General features: G+C 45.9%; 1 protein-coding gene across 3 annotated transcripts in view; it reads left to right on the top strand.

Annotated features, from left to right (window-relative positions):
* Positions 1-16,539, top strand: part of DLG2 (discs large MAGUK scaffold protein 2) — a 2,211,856-nt gene that overhangs the window by 1,119,945 nt on the left and 1,075,372 nt on the right. For all 3 annotated transcript variants that reach the window (XM_040339977.1, XM_040339976.1, XM_040339980.1), the window contains one exon: positions 15,304-15,468. In XM_040339977.1, the coding sequence (XP_040195911.1) occupies positions 15,304-15,468 (165 nt within the window). The remainder of the gene's footprint in view (positions 1-15,303; positions 15,469-16,539) is intronic.

The raw sequence follows: 16,539 nt of genomic DNA, 5'->3' as shown, positions 1-16,539 counted from the left end.
GTAACACCCACGTGCTGCACATATGCGCCACTGGGCAGCTGATGTTTCTGTGCTGAGAGCGCGCACACTGCGTGCTCCCAGCACAGTCAGCTCTCGGTCCCTACTAACAATCGTCAGCCGATGGCACCGACTCCCAATCATTTGACCTCTGTGACAGCCAATCACAGTGGTCACACGATCATCGATCCTTCCTCCCCCTCCCCTTTCTGGGTGTACAGACCCTATAAAAGGGATGCTGGGGCAAGGTGGGAAGGGGTTAACAGTGAATTTCTCTTTATTTGTCTTTCTTTTGTCTGTTAAATAAACAGGCATAAGGTGAAAAGCAGGCAACTCGTCCTTCCAAAAAAGTCACGTTATTACATTAAGTGGAGTGTACAAAGTACAGTAGCTTATGCGATAAGGCAATAAGTCATGGCTAAGGCTTATTGCCAAAACGTGTAAGCCACTGTACCTTGTACACTCCACTTGATGTAATAAAGTGACCTTTGCAGGAGGACAAGTTGCCGGCTCTTTGCCTTATACCTTCATGTTCCATTAGTGTTGGGAAGACAACAGTTTATGCAGCACTTAACAAGATAAAAGGGAGACAATACAGTTACAATACATGCCGCACATCCGCTCTCTCCCGACTGACTACTAACAGCCACATTAAAGTCTGTATGCCTCCACCATCCTAGCCCCTCCCCTACGCGTGTCGACGTGGCTGTTAGTAGTGTGAGGGGTTAGCTCGGTAGCGGGGTGTGTGACCCCTTGGATGGGTTCACCACACACTGAATTTATACAGACTGCCAGTCGAAGACGGTTGAAAACAAAGTTTTTGGTTTATTTTTCCATCTTGCTGGAAAACAATTGCAAGCATCCAAACAGCATAAACAAAATCAAAACATAAAATAAACCCTGGCCACTCTGGGCGTCTACCTTCCACACAGGAACCTATCTATGGAGTCTGACTCAGCCTAGCGCTGGGCAGACAGTGCTGGTCGTACAGCACAAAACAATAGTCTTTTGATTTTTATCACACAGAAAAATCACTCCTCTACTCACCTTCTCAGAAGACTTTCAGTACGCTGCTCTCCTACTCACAAAGCCTTAGGAATGATGCAGCCCCTCAGTGGTAATCCTTTGGACTACTTATAGAGGCCTTAATTGCCTCATTCTGAACAGCTGGAGTCTTTCAACGTCCTTAGACCTTGTCTGGCTAATTTTTCAGCCGACGCCTAATAACGATTGGTGTATTGTCTAAACAAGGCAGAAATGTATGTCCCGTCGGTGACAACACCCACAGATTTACCTGACTTCCTGTCACAGTAGTTAGTCGGGAGAGAGTGGATGTGCGGCTCTGTGGGACATGCTTATGGAGTATGGTGCGCTGCAAGCACCTGTATTATGTGAGAATCCTGCATTTTAATAAACAGTTGGATACGATTTTAAACAATTCAAGCACTATTGAAGTTTTTTTCCCTTATGCACTCTGATGCTGACAACTGAAGTGGAGTTGGTTGGAGGAGCGTAGGAGCCAGCTGGTTTTGGATTAACCTTATTGAGCATTGGAGTGGCTCAATAGTGCTTACTGAGCCCGTCCGTTTATTGAGCGCTTATTGAGCCCGTCCGTTTATTGAGCGCTTCTTGAGCCCGTCTGTTGTGGTTGCACAGGCATCACCCTTCTAGCCATGCCCCGCCTCCCTTCCTATCCATCCTTTACTTTCAGGACGCCAGGCATATGAATTCCTATGGCTTTTTTTTTTTGAAGCGCTGATTAGAGCCAGAGGCTCTAATAGGCTTCAAGATAGGGTGAGCTCAGGTTGCATAGCATTGCGCCTAGAGCCCACCCAGGTGTGTTGCAACAGTGAATAAATATTTGCTGTTGCAACACTGATTCTCCTCCCAGCCAATCGGGAAGCGGGTCTGATACCCGTCACCCAATTGGCTGAAAGGACAGGCACTCCTATTGGACGCCTAGGAGGAGGGGAGGAGACACGCAGTGGAAGTGAGGAGGGGAAGAGCCGCTGCCCGGATGCCTGAACCCCGCTGCTGTCTGGTTCCCCGATCCCCGCCACTCCTCGGATGCCCGATCCCTTCCCTGCTTGGTGCCCCGATGCCCGCCGTTGACTGCTGCCTAGATGGGGTTAAGTGCCAGTGGACCAACCGGCAGACAGCAGGGGGGGGGGGGTGCTGAGGGGGGGGGGAGTGGTTGTTTGCCCCCCAAGCAAAAAAACACCAGCCAACACTGTTATTGACTCAGCATAGTTGGGGGGTCACACTCCTAGAGGTGAGCCTATACCCATTGAGGGAGCATGTGTGAGGTGATCCAACGTTGGCTGTACGCATTGACATCCATGTGCGTGTTTTATTCATCTATGGGAGATTGCAATGCAATTCCTGTGAACTACAGAGCACTATTTTATGGAGAAGAGGAGACCGGTGTTCTGTAGTCTTGACCTCGAGTGACAATGCTGCTTCTCTAAAAACACAGAAAAGTGAGTGAGCGATGTCACCCCTAAAACAGGAAGTATGGGCCAGATTCACATAAGAGATACGACGGTGTATCTGCTGATACGCCGTTGTATCTCTGTTTCTATCTATGCAACTGATTCATAGAATCAGTTACGCATAGATATCCCTAAGATCCGACAGGTGTATTTGTTTTACACTGTCGGATCTTAGGATGCAATACCGCGCCTGCCGCTGGGGGGAGTTTGCGTCGTAAACCAGCGTCGGGTATGCAAATTAGGAGTTACGGCGATTCCCGGCGGACTTTCACATTCGCTACGTCGCCGCTAGTCTAGTTTCCCGTCGCAAAGTTAGTCGGTTTTTTTAGTGCCTTAACTTTACGCAGCAATCGTATTCCCGCGTCGAAATTTAAAAAATAACGTCGTTTGCGTAAGCCGTCCGGGAATACGGAATTACGCTACGCGCGTCGCCGTTCGAAAAAATGACGTCACGGCGCGCAAAGCACGACGGGAATTACGAAACGGAGAATGCGCAGTAGGTCCGGCGCGGGAGCGCGCCTAAATTAAATGGCACACGCCTATTTAAATTGGCCCGCCTTGCGCCGGAGGCCGCCGGCGGAGGATTTCATCGCAAGTGCTTGGTGAATCAGGCACTTGCGATGAAAACTTGCGGCGGTGTAACGTATCTACGATACGTTACGCCGCCGCAGTTATATGTGAATCTGGCCCTTGGTTACTGTAATACTGACATATTTACCACCTACATTACTTTTTGATGTTGCATAAGATCCCAGAATGTGTCAGATAGGGGGTGCAGGTGGAGCAGTTTCAGAAACAGAGAGCAATGGAACATTTACACTTATAGCAGCAACATTTGCTTCTTGGCCATTGTTGCATTCAAGCCATGAACACCTCTTCTACCAAGTGAACTTGAACAGAAAACACATAACTCCTCGCTCATACACAGGAACTGCATCTGACATTGCTTTTTGTGTATACGAAGAGTGACATCTTGTGGCCAAAATGTAATACGCACACATGACATTTCCAAATAATTCCAAATAAGCTCTCTAAGCATTTATGCCTTTATTATTATTATTATTATTATTATTATTATTATAATACAGGATTTATTTAGTGCCAACAGTTTGTGCTGTGCTTTACAAAATGAAGGCAGGCAATACAATACAATTTGGTACAAGAGGAATCAGAGTTAATATTATTATACAGGATATATAGCGCCAAAAGGTTCATAGGCCCAGATTCAGGTAGGGGGACGTAAGTTTGTGCGGGCGTAGCGTATGTTATTTAAGCTACGCCGCCGCAATTTAGAGAGGCAAGTGCAGTATTCACAAAGCACTTGCTCTGTAAGTTGCGGCGGCGTAGCGTAAATCTGCCGGCGTAAGCGCGCCAAATTCAAATTGTCAAGAGGTGGGCGTGTTTTATGTAAATAAAACATGACCCCACGTAAATGACGTTTCTCATGAACGGCGCATGCGCCGTCCGTGAACGTATCCCAGTGCGCATGGTCCTAATCACGTCGCAAATAGTCAATGCTTTTGACGTGGACGTAATTTACGCAAAGCCCTATTCGCGAACGACTTACGCAAACGACGTAAAATTCTACGCTGGCCCGACGTCCATACTTAACATTGGTAGCTCCTCATATAGCAGGAGCAACGTTACGCCGGAAAAAGCCTTACGCAAACGACGTAAAAAATTCTGCCGGGCGCACGTACGTTTCTGAATCGGCGTATCCAGCTCATTTGCATATTCTACGCTGAAATCGACGGGAGCGCCACCTAGCGGCCAGCGTAAATATGCAACTAAGATACGACGGCGTAAGAGACTTACGCCAGTCGGATCTTAGCCTAATTTCGGCGTATCTTGCTTTCTGAATACAGAAAGAAGATACGCCGGCGCAGCTTTGAATTTACGCGGCGTATCAATAGATACGCCGAAGTAAATTCTTGCTGAATCCTGTTTATAGATTAATAATGAGAGCTATTGTTGTTTATCCAACTGCAAATAATTTATTAACCAAATATGATAATTACTGACCCTATTTTAAAAAACAACATTGTACCAGTGGCAGCCCGTCCAAACTCCCTCCTAATCCATTTGCCTGGCCCCTAATCTACATGCAGAGTGCCGGACGCATGGATTCCAACAGGGTTTTATTTATTTTTTGAAGCACATGATTAGAGCCTGAGGATCTAATTGGCTTAAAAAAAGTCTGGGCTTGGGGCGCAGAGCCCTGAGCCCACCAAGTTGTGTGCCAATAGCGAATGAATATTTTACATGAGGCGGGGCTTGGACATGCAAGTGTGAGGTCACATCTCCGGTGAGCTCCTGTTTCCTCCCGGGCTTTTGGCGCTTTAACAGAGGGGCTTCGCCACCACACACCAGCTACAGCATTCCCAGTCATTGGCGAGCTCCTGACAGCCGGCCCGAGCTGTCACATCCCGCTCGGGAGCTCTGGACTCTTATTATGCCAGCAGTCCTGGGAAACACAAGAATCGCCACCTTCCCACCCCATCCCAGCTGCAGGCGTCACCCTGGTACCATTTTTTAGAGCGGGCGGTTGGCTCTTTAGTGATAACAACCGATGCGGCTAGAAGCCTCTCGACTGTTATCCTAAGGAGCGGGAGAGGACTTCCCCGTTCCCCCTCCCGCCACCTTCCGCTGCTCTTCTTGGGCCTCCCGTCCCACCGAGAGACCTGAGCCACCAGCCGGCACGTCTGCCAGCTAGGCTGAGACCCAAACAAAGCCGGATTTGGCTCTGATCGGGTCACTGATGTAAAATACCGGAAGCGACAGCAGAACCTCACTTCCGGTTTACTCGGCTGCCAGTGGCGCTGATTTAAAAAAAAATGCACTATTCAGAAAGGACAATTTTGGCGATCTGAATACTTTTAGGTGCAAAGGAGGCCCCCGATCCCTCCATAAAGAGTACCTTTCATCACCTATTACTGTCACAAGGCATCAAGGGATGCTTACATATTTTTGTTTCATCCCTAGTGACAGCAATAAATGTGATTCAATTTTTTTTTATAAGGACAACGTAAAAAAAATAAAAATTATTTAAAGCGCCCCCCGCATGCTCACGCAACAAAGAAAACACATACGTAAGCAAATGTAAATGGTGTTCAAATCACACATGAGAGGTATCGCAGCAATTGTCAGAATGAGAGCAATAATTCTTGCAAAAGACCTCCTTTGCAACTCTAACCTGGTAACTGTTATTTTTTTTTAAATGTCACCAATGGAGATTTTTAGGTACCATAGTTTGTCGGCAATCCAAGAGTGTGCGCAATTTCAAAGCGTGACATGTTAGGTATCTATTTACTCGGCGTAACGTCATCTTTCACATTTTACAAACAAATTGGGCTAACTTTACTGATTAGTTTTTTTTTTAATTAATGAAAGTGTGTTTGAAAGACCGCTGCGCAAATACCGTGTGACATAAAATTTTGCAACGATCACCATTTTATTCTCTAGGGTCTCTGCTAAAAAAAATATGTGTAATGTTTGGGGGTTCGACGTAATTTTTGAGCAAAAAATACTGGGCCAGATCCACAAAAGAATTACGCCGGCGTATCTATTGATACGCCACTTAATTTTAAAATTCCTGCGTCGTATCTTTGTTTTGTATCTACAAAACAAGATACGACGGCATCTCGGGTCGATCTGACAGGCGTACGTCTTAGAACGCTGTCGGATCTTAGATGCATTTTTTCCGGCAGCCGCTAGGTGGCGTTTCCATCAAATTCCGCGTCAAGTATGCAAATTAGCTAGTTACGGCGATCCACGAACGTACGTCCGGCCGGCGCATTTTTTTACGTCATTTGCGTTTGGCTTTTTCCGGTGTATAGTTAAACCTGCTATATGGTGGCGTACTCAATGTTAAGTATGGCCGTCGTTCCCGTGTCCAATTTTGAATTTTTTACATTGTTTGCGTAAGTCGTTTCGCGAATAGGAATTTGCGTAGAATGACGTCACCGTCGTAAGCATTGGCTGGTTCCGGTTTAATTTCGAGCATGCGCACTGGGATACCCCCACGGACGGCGCATGCGCAGTTAAAAAAAAACGTTGTTTACGTCGGGTCACAACGTATTTACATAAAACGCGCCCCCATCACAGAGATTTGAATGCTGCGCCATTACGCCGCCAAAGATACACTACGCCGCCGTAACTTACGGCGCGAATTCTTTGAGGATTCAAAAAAAATAATTACGGCGGCGTAGTGTATCTTATATACGCTACGCCCGGCGGATTAATGCACCGATTTACGTGGATCTGCCCCACTGTTTTTAACTTGTAAGCAACAAATGTTCAGAAATAGGCTTAGGCGTGAAAGGGTTAAAGCAAACCTTCACTCACACCTTCCCCATTTCCATCCCAAACACTTTTAATAACTGTATTTATTTGTATTATTATGTAGAATGTGTACTTTCTTTGACAGGTTCCCACTTCCTCATTTCTCGCCTAGAAATGTTGCTTATTCTTCTCCCTATCCCCGCACCTAAGACTTTAGAATGTTTGTTTTTTATGCATAGGGGGTACCTTTTTTGTGCAGATGCCTACTCCAGCTTCCAACTGTCACTAGCATTATCCCCTCCCCAGTAGGGTTGGCACCTTTTCTTCAAGCCAAACTGGAACACTTTAGCGGTGCACAGCAAAAAAAATGTTTTTAATATATACTATAGGATTGTTATAGGCCCGGGACACCTTTGGGCACTCCAAAGAGAATAGTAATGCAGCACACATAGTGCCCCCTCACCCTCATGTCAGGCCCTGTTCCGAGACACATTCCTGTCTGAATAATGTGTCCGGGTTTCAAGTGGATTGAAATCCGGACACATGATTCAAAACCTGGACCCAAGGAAATCCTGGACGGGTGGCAACCCTACTCCCCAGCCTCTTGGAACACGTTGTGCATCCCAGGAGGCTGCAGGACCTTCTTACGCTGTGCAATCTTGCGCATGAACAGTGGGAAGCCGGCTGTGATTCTTTAGTAAGTTACAGCAAACTCCGTCCGTAACCGTGAGAGGAGGGGATGGATGGTGCCGCGGTGTCACCCCGCAACCCCCCTCCTCTTGTATCGCGGCCGCGGCTCTGCTTGCCTAAAGTCACTCCGAGTCTGCGACGCTGTCACCGCTTCAGTCACGGGGGGGGGGTGTGGCACCCGGTGCGGCCCGCCACACACTTAGTACGCCTCTGCCCCCCTCCCTACGCTGGGAGGTGTACAGTAGTTCAGAAAGGATGCTGACTGCACTGCCTGATAGCCAGCAAATGAATATCTCAGACATGTGTACAGGAAATTAATTTATGAAAATTTAAAACAGGAAGCCTATGACGTTTGAAGTCTCATAAAAAATTGCCCATTAAGTCAATGTTGGGGGCTTTAACTCGCCAGTTCAAAAATGGGAACTTACATGATGAATAAATATTTCTTTATAGAAAATTTTTCTCGTCTTCTGAAACAGGTATAGAGTGCCATCTAGTGGAATTAGTTAAAATTGCAGCAAATAGATAACTTGTAAAGTTTTAGAAAGGAAGGAGGGAAGAGAGATATTTAAACAATGGGGGGAAAAAAATAAAACATTCACACATTTTCTGGTTGGATTTAGCACATCTTTGCATTCCTGTTGTTTACTGGATCAAAAAAAAAAAATACTTTTTTTTTTTTTTTTAATTGCTCAGGGTTGGGGTGTGGAGCAGTCCACAGAATTTTGGAAAAACAAAACTCATATGAACAAACAAACAAAAAAAAGTTTTTGGTACAATTTTTTTTATTGAAATATAGGAAAAGCAAATATAGTGTGTGTATATATATATATAATAATCCCATACAGTGGATAGGAGCAGTAAGCAAATATAGTAAAACATAAAATACACATTGAGAATAGGGGTGAGTCGAACACAGGGCTGGACTGGGACAGAAATTTGCCCTGGACTTCATCCAGACCAGCCCACTTTAATTTTAAGTGTCCCCCTTGCATCAGAGCCCCCTTACATCAGTGTTCCCCCATCAGAGCCCCCTTGCATCAGAGAGTCCCCCTAGCATCAGAGCCCCCCTTGTATCAGAGTTTCCCCCATCAGAGTTTTTCTTGCATCAGCGTCCCCCATCAGAGTCCCCCTTGCATCAGAGTGTCCCCCCTTGCATCAGAGATCCCCCTTGCATTAGTGTTCCCCTTCAGTCCCCCCCCCTTGCATCAGAAAGTCCCCCTTACATCAGAGTGCCCCCCTTGCATCAGTGTCCCCCCCTTGCATCAGAGTGTCCCCCCCTTGCACCAGAGAGCCCCATTTGCATTAGAGTGTCCCCCTTACATCAGTGTTCCCCCTTGCATCAGAGTGCCCCCTTTGCATCAGAGTGCCCCCTTTGCATCAGAGTGTCCCCCCTTATACCAGAGAGCCCCCTTTGCATCAGAGTGTCCCCCCTTTGCATCAGAGTGTCCCCCCTTTGCATCAGAGTGTCCCCCCTTTGCATCAGAGTGTCCCCCCTTTGCAGTGTCCCCCTTTGCATCAGAGTGTGCCCCCTTTGCATCAGAGTGTGCCCCCTTTGCATCAGAGTGTGCCCCCCTTGCATCAGAGTGTCCCCCCTTTGCATCAGAGTGTGCCCCCTTTGCATTAGAGTGTCCCCCTTGTACCAGAGAGCCCCCTTTGCATCAGAGTGTCCCCCCTTGCATTAGAGTGTCCCCCCTTGTACCAGAGAGCCCCCTTTGCATTAGAGTGTCCCTCCTTACATCAGCGTGTCCCCCATTGCATCAGAGAGCCCCCCTTGCATCAGAGTGTGCCCCCCTTGCATCAGAGTGTGCCCCCTTTGCATCAGAGTGTGCCCCCTTTGCATCAGAGTGTGCCCCCTTTGCATCAGAGTGTCCCCCCCTTGCACCATAGAGCCCCCTTTGCATTAGAGTGTCCCCCTTGTACCAGAGAGCCCCCTTTGCATCAGAGTGTCCCCCCTTGCACCATAGAGCCCCCTTTGCATTAGAGTGTCCCCCCTTGTACCAGAGAGCCCCCTTGCATCAGAGTGTCCCTCATTGCATTAGAGTGTCTCTCTTCAGAGTTACCCCTTGCATCAGAGTGCCCCCCTTTCCTCCCCCTCCCACATGTACTCATTCACAGCTCTCCAGAAAGGCAGCATTGTTCCTCTCTCCAGTCATGTGATACGTGACAAGTGATAAGGGGAGAGAGGAAGGAAAGTCTGCCGGCTGTCTATCTCCCCCTTTAGGGCGGGAGGGAGCAGAAAGGCTAATACTCACTCCAGCAAGTGACGGCTGCTGCTTCTCTTGATAGGAGTGAAATCGCGATTACTCACTGTCAGAGAGGAGCGGCTCAAGGACTGCACCTGACCGGCCCACTGAGCCATCGGCCCACCGGGAAACTCCCGATAGTCCCAATGGCCAGTCCGTGCCTGGCCGAACACCCCCCTGTTCGGTTTGCACCAGAACCTGTGAACACACCAAAAGTTCGTGTGAACTTTAGAACCCTGTTAAAGTCTATGGGACTCGAATGTTTGAAATCTAAAGTGCTAATTGTAAAGGCTAATATGCAAGTTATTGTCCTAAAAAGTGTTTGGGGACCTGGGTCCTGCCCCAGGGGACATGTATCAATGCAAAAAAAAGTTTTAAAAACTGACGTTTTTTTGGGAGCAGTGAAATATTCCTTTAAATTTCGTACCTGGGGGGGTGTAAAGTCAGCATGTGAAATAGCGCATGTTTCCCGTACTTAGAACTGTCTCTGCACAAAGTGTCATTTCTGAAAGAAAAAAAAGTAATTTAAAACCGGACTTGCGGCTATAATGAATTGTCGGCTCCCAGCAATTCAGAGAGAATTCATTCATAAAAAAAAAAAAAAAGCTGGGGGTCCCCCCAAATTCCATTAACAGGCCCTTCAGGTCTGGTATGGATATTAAGGGGAACCCCGCCGTCAATTTTAAAAAAAAATTACATGGGGTTCCCCCCAAATATCCATTCCAGACCTTCAGGTCTGGTGTGGATTTTAAGGGGAACTCCACCCCAAATAAAAAAAAATGGCGTGGAGTTCCCCCAAAAATCTACACCAGACCCTTATCCGAGCACGTAACCTGGCCAGCCACAGAAAAGAGGGGGGGATGAGAGAGCACCCCCTCCTGAACTGTACAAGGCCACATGCCCTCAACAAGGATTTCCCCATGTTGATGGGGACAAGGGCTTCATCCCCACAACCCTGGACGGTGGTTGTGAGGGTCTGCGGGCGGGGGGCTTATCAGAATCTGGAAGACCCCTTTAACAAAGGGGACCCCCAGATCCTGCCCCCCCATGTGAATTGGTAATGGGGTACATCGTACCCCTACCATTTTTAACGAAGGAAGTGTAAATAGTTGTAAAAAAACACACACACCATGGAAAAAAGTCCTTTATTAAAAAAAGAAAATATCCAGCGGTGGTAATCCACTCTCGGTCCCGGCTCCCCGCTCCAACGTTGTCGGTATCCAGTGACAGGTGATCTCCTCTCTGGTTCAGCGATGAGAAGATCATCCGGGATCCAGAGCGCAGCATCGCCGGTCACCTCTCTCCACCTGTCATTTGCCGGGCTGTCTCCTTTGCATACTCTGCTCTCCAGCACTAGTATCCTCTGTGTTGAAGATCTCCTCTGCATTAAACAAAACCATCAGAATCTACCTATCTATTCTGTAAGTGCCTATACAGCATAGGCGTGCGCACAGGGTGTGCCAGGTGTTTATTTTTTTATATTTTTGAGAGCCCCTTGAATGTATTGGCTATTTTTTTTTAAATGTTGAGCTTATCCTTTAACACTTAACCCTTGCCCTAACACTAAATACAACCCTTAAAATTAACCCCTGACAGTTTACCTGCCCATTACAGTTTACCTGCCCGTATCTAAGATACACTACGCTGCCGTAACTTACTTTTTTTTTTTGGAATCCTCAAAGAATGCGCGCCGTAAGTTACGGCGGCGTAGTGTATCTTTGGCGGCGTAAGGGCGCGCAATTCAAATGGATGTGATGGGGGCATGTTTTACGTAAATACGTCTTGACCCGACGTAAATGAAGTTTTTTTCCAACTGCGCATGCGCCGTCCGTGGGGGTATCCCAGTGCGCATGCTCGAAATTAACCCGGAACAAGCCAATGCTTACGACGGTGACGTCATTCTACGCAAATCCCTATTCGCGAACGACTTACGCAAACGACGTAAAAAATTCAAAATTTAACGCGGGAACGACGGCCATACTTAACATTGAGTACGCCTCATAATAGCAGGGGTATCTATACGCCGGAAAAAGCCGAACGCAAACGACGTAAAAAAAAGCGCCGGCCGGACGTACGTTCGTGGATCGCCGTATCTAGCTAATTTGCATACTCGACGCGAAATTCGACGGAAACGCCACCTAGCGGCCGGCGGAAAAATGCACCTACGATCCGACGGCGTACTAAGACGTACGCCTGTCGGATCGATCCCAGATGCAGTCGTATCTTGTTTTGTAGATACAAAACAAAGACACGACGCGGGAACTTTGAAATTACGTGGAGTATCGATAGATACGCCTGCGTAATTCTTCTGTGGAAACGTCTTTGTTGCTCTCTGTTTACAAAACTCTTAATGCTCTGGTAATCCTTTGTCCTAGGTGATTCCTGTATTAAATGTTTATTTTTAAATTAAGGTAAATAATAATAAATAAATAAATAATGCATGCTATAAATAGTAATGCATGGTAAAGCTGCATGATTCTGGCTAAAATGAGAAATGTTTTGGTTGGAATAAAGATCACTATTTTCTCATGATTCTTGACGTATCATCTTTCACATTATATTATCACATTATATTATCTTTATACAAAAAAAAAAAAATGGGCTAATTTTTACTGTTTATTTCTATTTTTTTTTTTTTTTCCCAAAAAAAATTGCGTTTGAAAGACCGCTGCAAAAATACAGTGTGACATAAAATATTGCAACAACCTCCATTTTATTCTCTAGGGTCTCTGCCAAATATATATATATATATATATATATATATAATGTTTGAGGGTTCTAAATAGTTTTCTAGCAAACAAATCCTGATTTTAACTTGTAAGCAACAAGTGTTAGAAAAAGGCTTATGCCTCGTACCCACAATCTTTTTTTCTCGGCAGGAAAAAAAAACAAAGGGCCAGATTCAGGTACATTTACGTTGCTCCGCGGCAGCGTAACGTATCTGATTTACGTTACACCGCCGCAGGTATACAGCGTAAGTGCCTGATTCACAAAGCTCTTACCTGTAAACTTGCGGCGGTGTAACATAAATCCGCTCGGCGCAAGCCCGCCTAATTCAAATGGGGCGAGCACCATTTAAATTAGGCGCGTTCCCGCGCAGAACGTACTGCGCATGCTCAGTCGGGAAAATTACCCGACGTGCATTGCGCTAAATGATGTCGCACGGACGTCATTGGTTTGACGTTAACGTAAATGGCGTCCAGCACCATTCACGGACGACTTACGCAAACGACGTGAATTTTTAAATTTCGACATGGGAACGACGGCCATACTCAACATTGCTTAGACCACCTAGGAGGCAGCCCTAACTTTATGACGCGTATCGCTACGGAAACGACATAAATTTAGATCGACGGGCATCACGGACGTTCGTGAATCGCCGTAACTAGTCATTTGCATATTCTACGCCGACCGCAATGGCCTCGCCACCTAGCGGCCGGCCTAGAATTGCATCCTAAGATCCGACGGTGTAAGTCAATTACACCTGTCGGATCTTAGGGCTATCTATGCGTAACTGATTCTATGAATCAGCCGCATAGTTATGACGGGCGGATCACAGAGATACGACGGCGTATCAGGAGATACGTCGTCGTATCTCTTTTGTGAATCTGGCCCATAGTTTTTCCCGACGGGATTCCTCTCAAGCCTGCCTTGCATACACACATTCAAGCCAAATACCGCCCGTCCAAAGCGTGGTGAGGTACACCACTTGCGACAGGACTATAAAGGGGAAATTCCATTCAAACTGCGCCACCCTTTGGGCTGCTTTTGCTGATCCTTGTGTTAGTAAAAGTTTGTTGAGAGACGATTCGCGCTTTTCAGTTTTCGTGCTTTTCAGTCCGTTACAGCGTGACAAATGAAAGCTAGTTTTACCAGAACGAGCGCTCCCGTCTCATACTGGATTCTGATCATGCGCGTTTCCCCCCCCCCCCCCCCCCTCTGGAAAGCATACACACGATCAGTTTTCCCGACGGGAAAAAGTCAGCCGGGAAAAAAATAAAACCGGTTGTATGTATGATACATTAGTCTTTTAAGACCTAATTTTCTGACCTCAAGTTCATCCCTTTGACCTAAAATAATCAAATGATACATTGTTTATCGTTATCTCAGAGGTGAGGAATGTTGATAAACATTTGCCGTTTTTTTTTTCTTTTGACAGCAGAGAACGTCTTTGCGCTTCTTACATCAAATCAAGGAAATGCCTGATTAAGATCGTAGGGGGGGTTGAATCGAGATCACAATTTTTTAACGATCAATCGTGCAGCTCTAATGCTCTAATGCTCTAATATAAGACAAAAAAATACTTTGATTTGTGGAGCTTGTAGTGCCGCTCAAAGCCACTACACAAAGATCTCCCCGCCGGAGATGCAGAAAGTGGAAGCAGGCATCCATACACTATTCAGACGCGTGCATGCAGTAGGGATGGAGGAGAAGGAGATAGGATGCCACTCACCAACCTGGTGCTATGATAGTATGCGACTTCAGCTAGTGCTGCTCCGACCACGCCCACTGGCGTGTTTGGCTCCCTACTCACCGGGGCTTGGTCACACCGGGGCTGGAGCAGCACTGGCTGAGGCCACATACTATCATAGCACCGGGTTGGTGAGCGGTGTCCTATCTCCGTCATCCCTACTGCTTTCACGCATCAGAAGAAAAAAAAACATATTTTTTTTTATTTTTTATTAAAGGTTTTGTAGGTTTATTTTTCTTTTTTTTTCCTTTTTTAGTATTTAGTGATAGGCTGAGGTTAGACATTTTTGACAGACAGTGGGCCAGATTCATAAAGAATTGCGGCGGCGTAACGTATGTCCTTTACGTTACTCCGCTGCAAGTTTTCATCGTAAGTGCTTGATTCACAAAGCACTTGCGTATAAACTTGCGGCGGCGTAGCGTAAAGCCGTCCGGCGCAAGCCCGCCTAATTCAAATGGGGAGGGGACTATTTAAATTAGGCGCGTTCCCGCGCCGAACGTACTGCGCGTGCTCCGTTTTGAAATTTCCCGCCGTGCTTTGCGCAAAATGACGTCGCCCCGACGTAATGTTTTGAATGGCGACGTGCGTAACATACTTTCGTATTCCCGGACGACTTACGCAAAAAAAAAAAAATTTGAAATTCGACGCGGGAACGACAGCCATACTTTAACATGGCTGGTCTAAATCTAAGCCATGAAATATCAGGCTTAAGTTTGCGACGGGAAAAACTAGCGACGACGTAAGAGAATGCGACGAACGCGCGTACCTTCGTGGATCGCCATAAACAGCTAATTAGCATATCCAACGCGGAAAACTACGCAATCTCCACCCAGCGGCGGCCGAAGTATTGCATCCTAAGATCCGAAGGCATACGCCTGTCGGATCTTAGCCAAATGCCGTCTTGTTTGTGAATTACAAATTAAGATACGACGCGGCAAATTTGAAAGTACGCCGGAGTATCAGCAGATACTCCGGCGTACTTATTCTGTGAATCTGGCCCCAGTCTCTTTGCTGCACATTTGATGCCCTCTATATATAATTGTGTTGACAAATAATTTTGCAATATTTAAATAGCACGTGAAAAATGCATCTGTCTATATTAATATTTCTTTTCTATTTCCCGTAGAAATACCGCTATCAAGATGAGGACACCCCTCCACACGATCACTCATTGCCAAGACTCACCCATGATATCAAGGGCCCGGAGCTCGTCCACGTGTCCGAGAAGAACTTATCACAAATAGAAAATGTCCACGGTTATGTCATGCAGTCGCATATATCCCCTCTCAAGGTAAGCCTGACGGGTTTACTTTACATCAACAATGGTCCTTATAATTCTGTGCTATATCATCTGAGGGGGGAGGGGAACGGGATTTTTTAGGTCCAACCACCTTTTTTCTAATGCCAGTGTGAACAGGGTCTTACCGACTGGACTGGTTTCACCACGAGGATCACATAGGAGCGCATTTCGGTTCCACTACACTAGTAAACATTGGAGTGATAGGATATCAGAGTGTACAAGATCTGTATTCACCTGGATGGTTCTATATAGGCGGCTGCTTGGTAAATTGTTTGCTTTGATCTCTGTTGGCGATACATTGATGTAGCGAGCCTCATTCTCATTAATGCATACCTTGCTTAGAGGGTGCGTGCTTGTTTTAGATCAGTTGGGGGGCAAACCCAAGCACAAGTTATCTAAACTCTAGAACAAAAAATGTAATATATTGCAGTAAACTAAACATTTTAAAATAAATAGATACAATATAATATATACGAGGGGTCTTCAAAAAGTGTCTGGACTTTTTAATTTATAACTTAGTAAAAAAAAAAGTGGGGGAACTTTTTGAACAAACAAACATATATATATATATATATATATATATATATATATATATATATATATATATATATATAAAAAGAAAAAGTCTGGAGGATTGCTGCACTTGAAGTTTTGTTTGTTCAAATTAATTCATAATAGTTACATAGTAAAGCGTTCAAAGAGATTTCCGTTTCAGGCTCACATACTTACACCCTTCCTCAGATCAGAACACACACACATATATATATATATATATATGTATATGTATATATATATATATATATATATATACACAGTATATAACTTAGTTGAAAAAAATTCAGAAACAAAGGGGCAGATCCACAAAGATCTGCCCCGGCGCATCGTATCCGAGATACGCTACGCCGTCGTACCTTACCTGGCTTTGGTTCGAATCCAGAAAGATTTTGCGCCGTAAGTTACGGCGGCGTAGTGTATCTCAAGCGGCGTAACGGTGCGGAATTCAAGTTGGGCGGGTAGGGGGCGTGTTTCATTTAAATGAAGCGTGTCCCCACGCCGAACGAA

Source organism: Rana temporaria, chromosome 2 (assembly GCF_905171775.1).
Source record: "Rana temporaria chromosome 2, aRanTem1.1, whole genome shotgun sequence".
Taxonomy (NCBI): domain Eukaryota; kingdom Metazoa; phylum Chordata; class Amphibia; order Anura; family Ranidae; genus Rana; species Rana temporaria.
The sequence above is the reverse complement of the archived record's forward strand: the minus strand, read 5'-3'. Positions and strand labels throughout refer to the sequence as shown.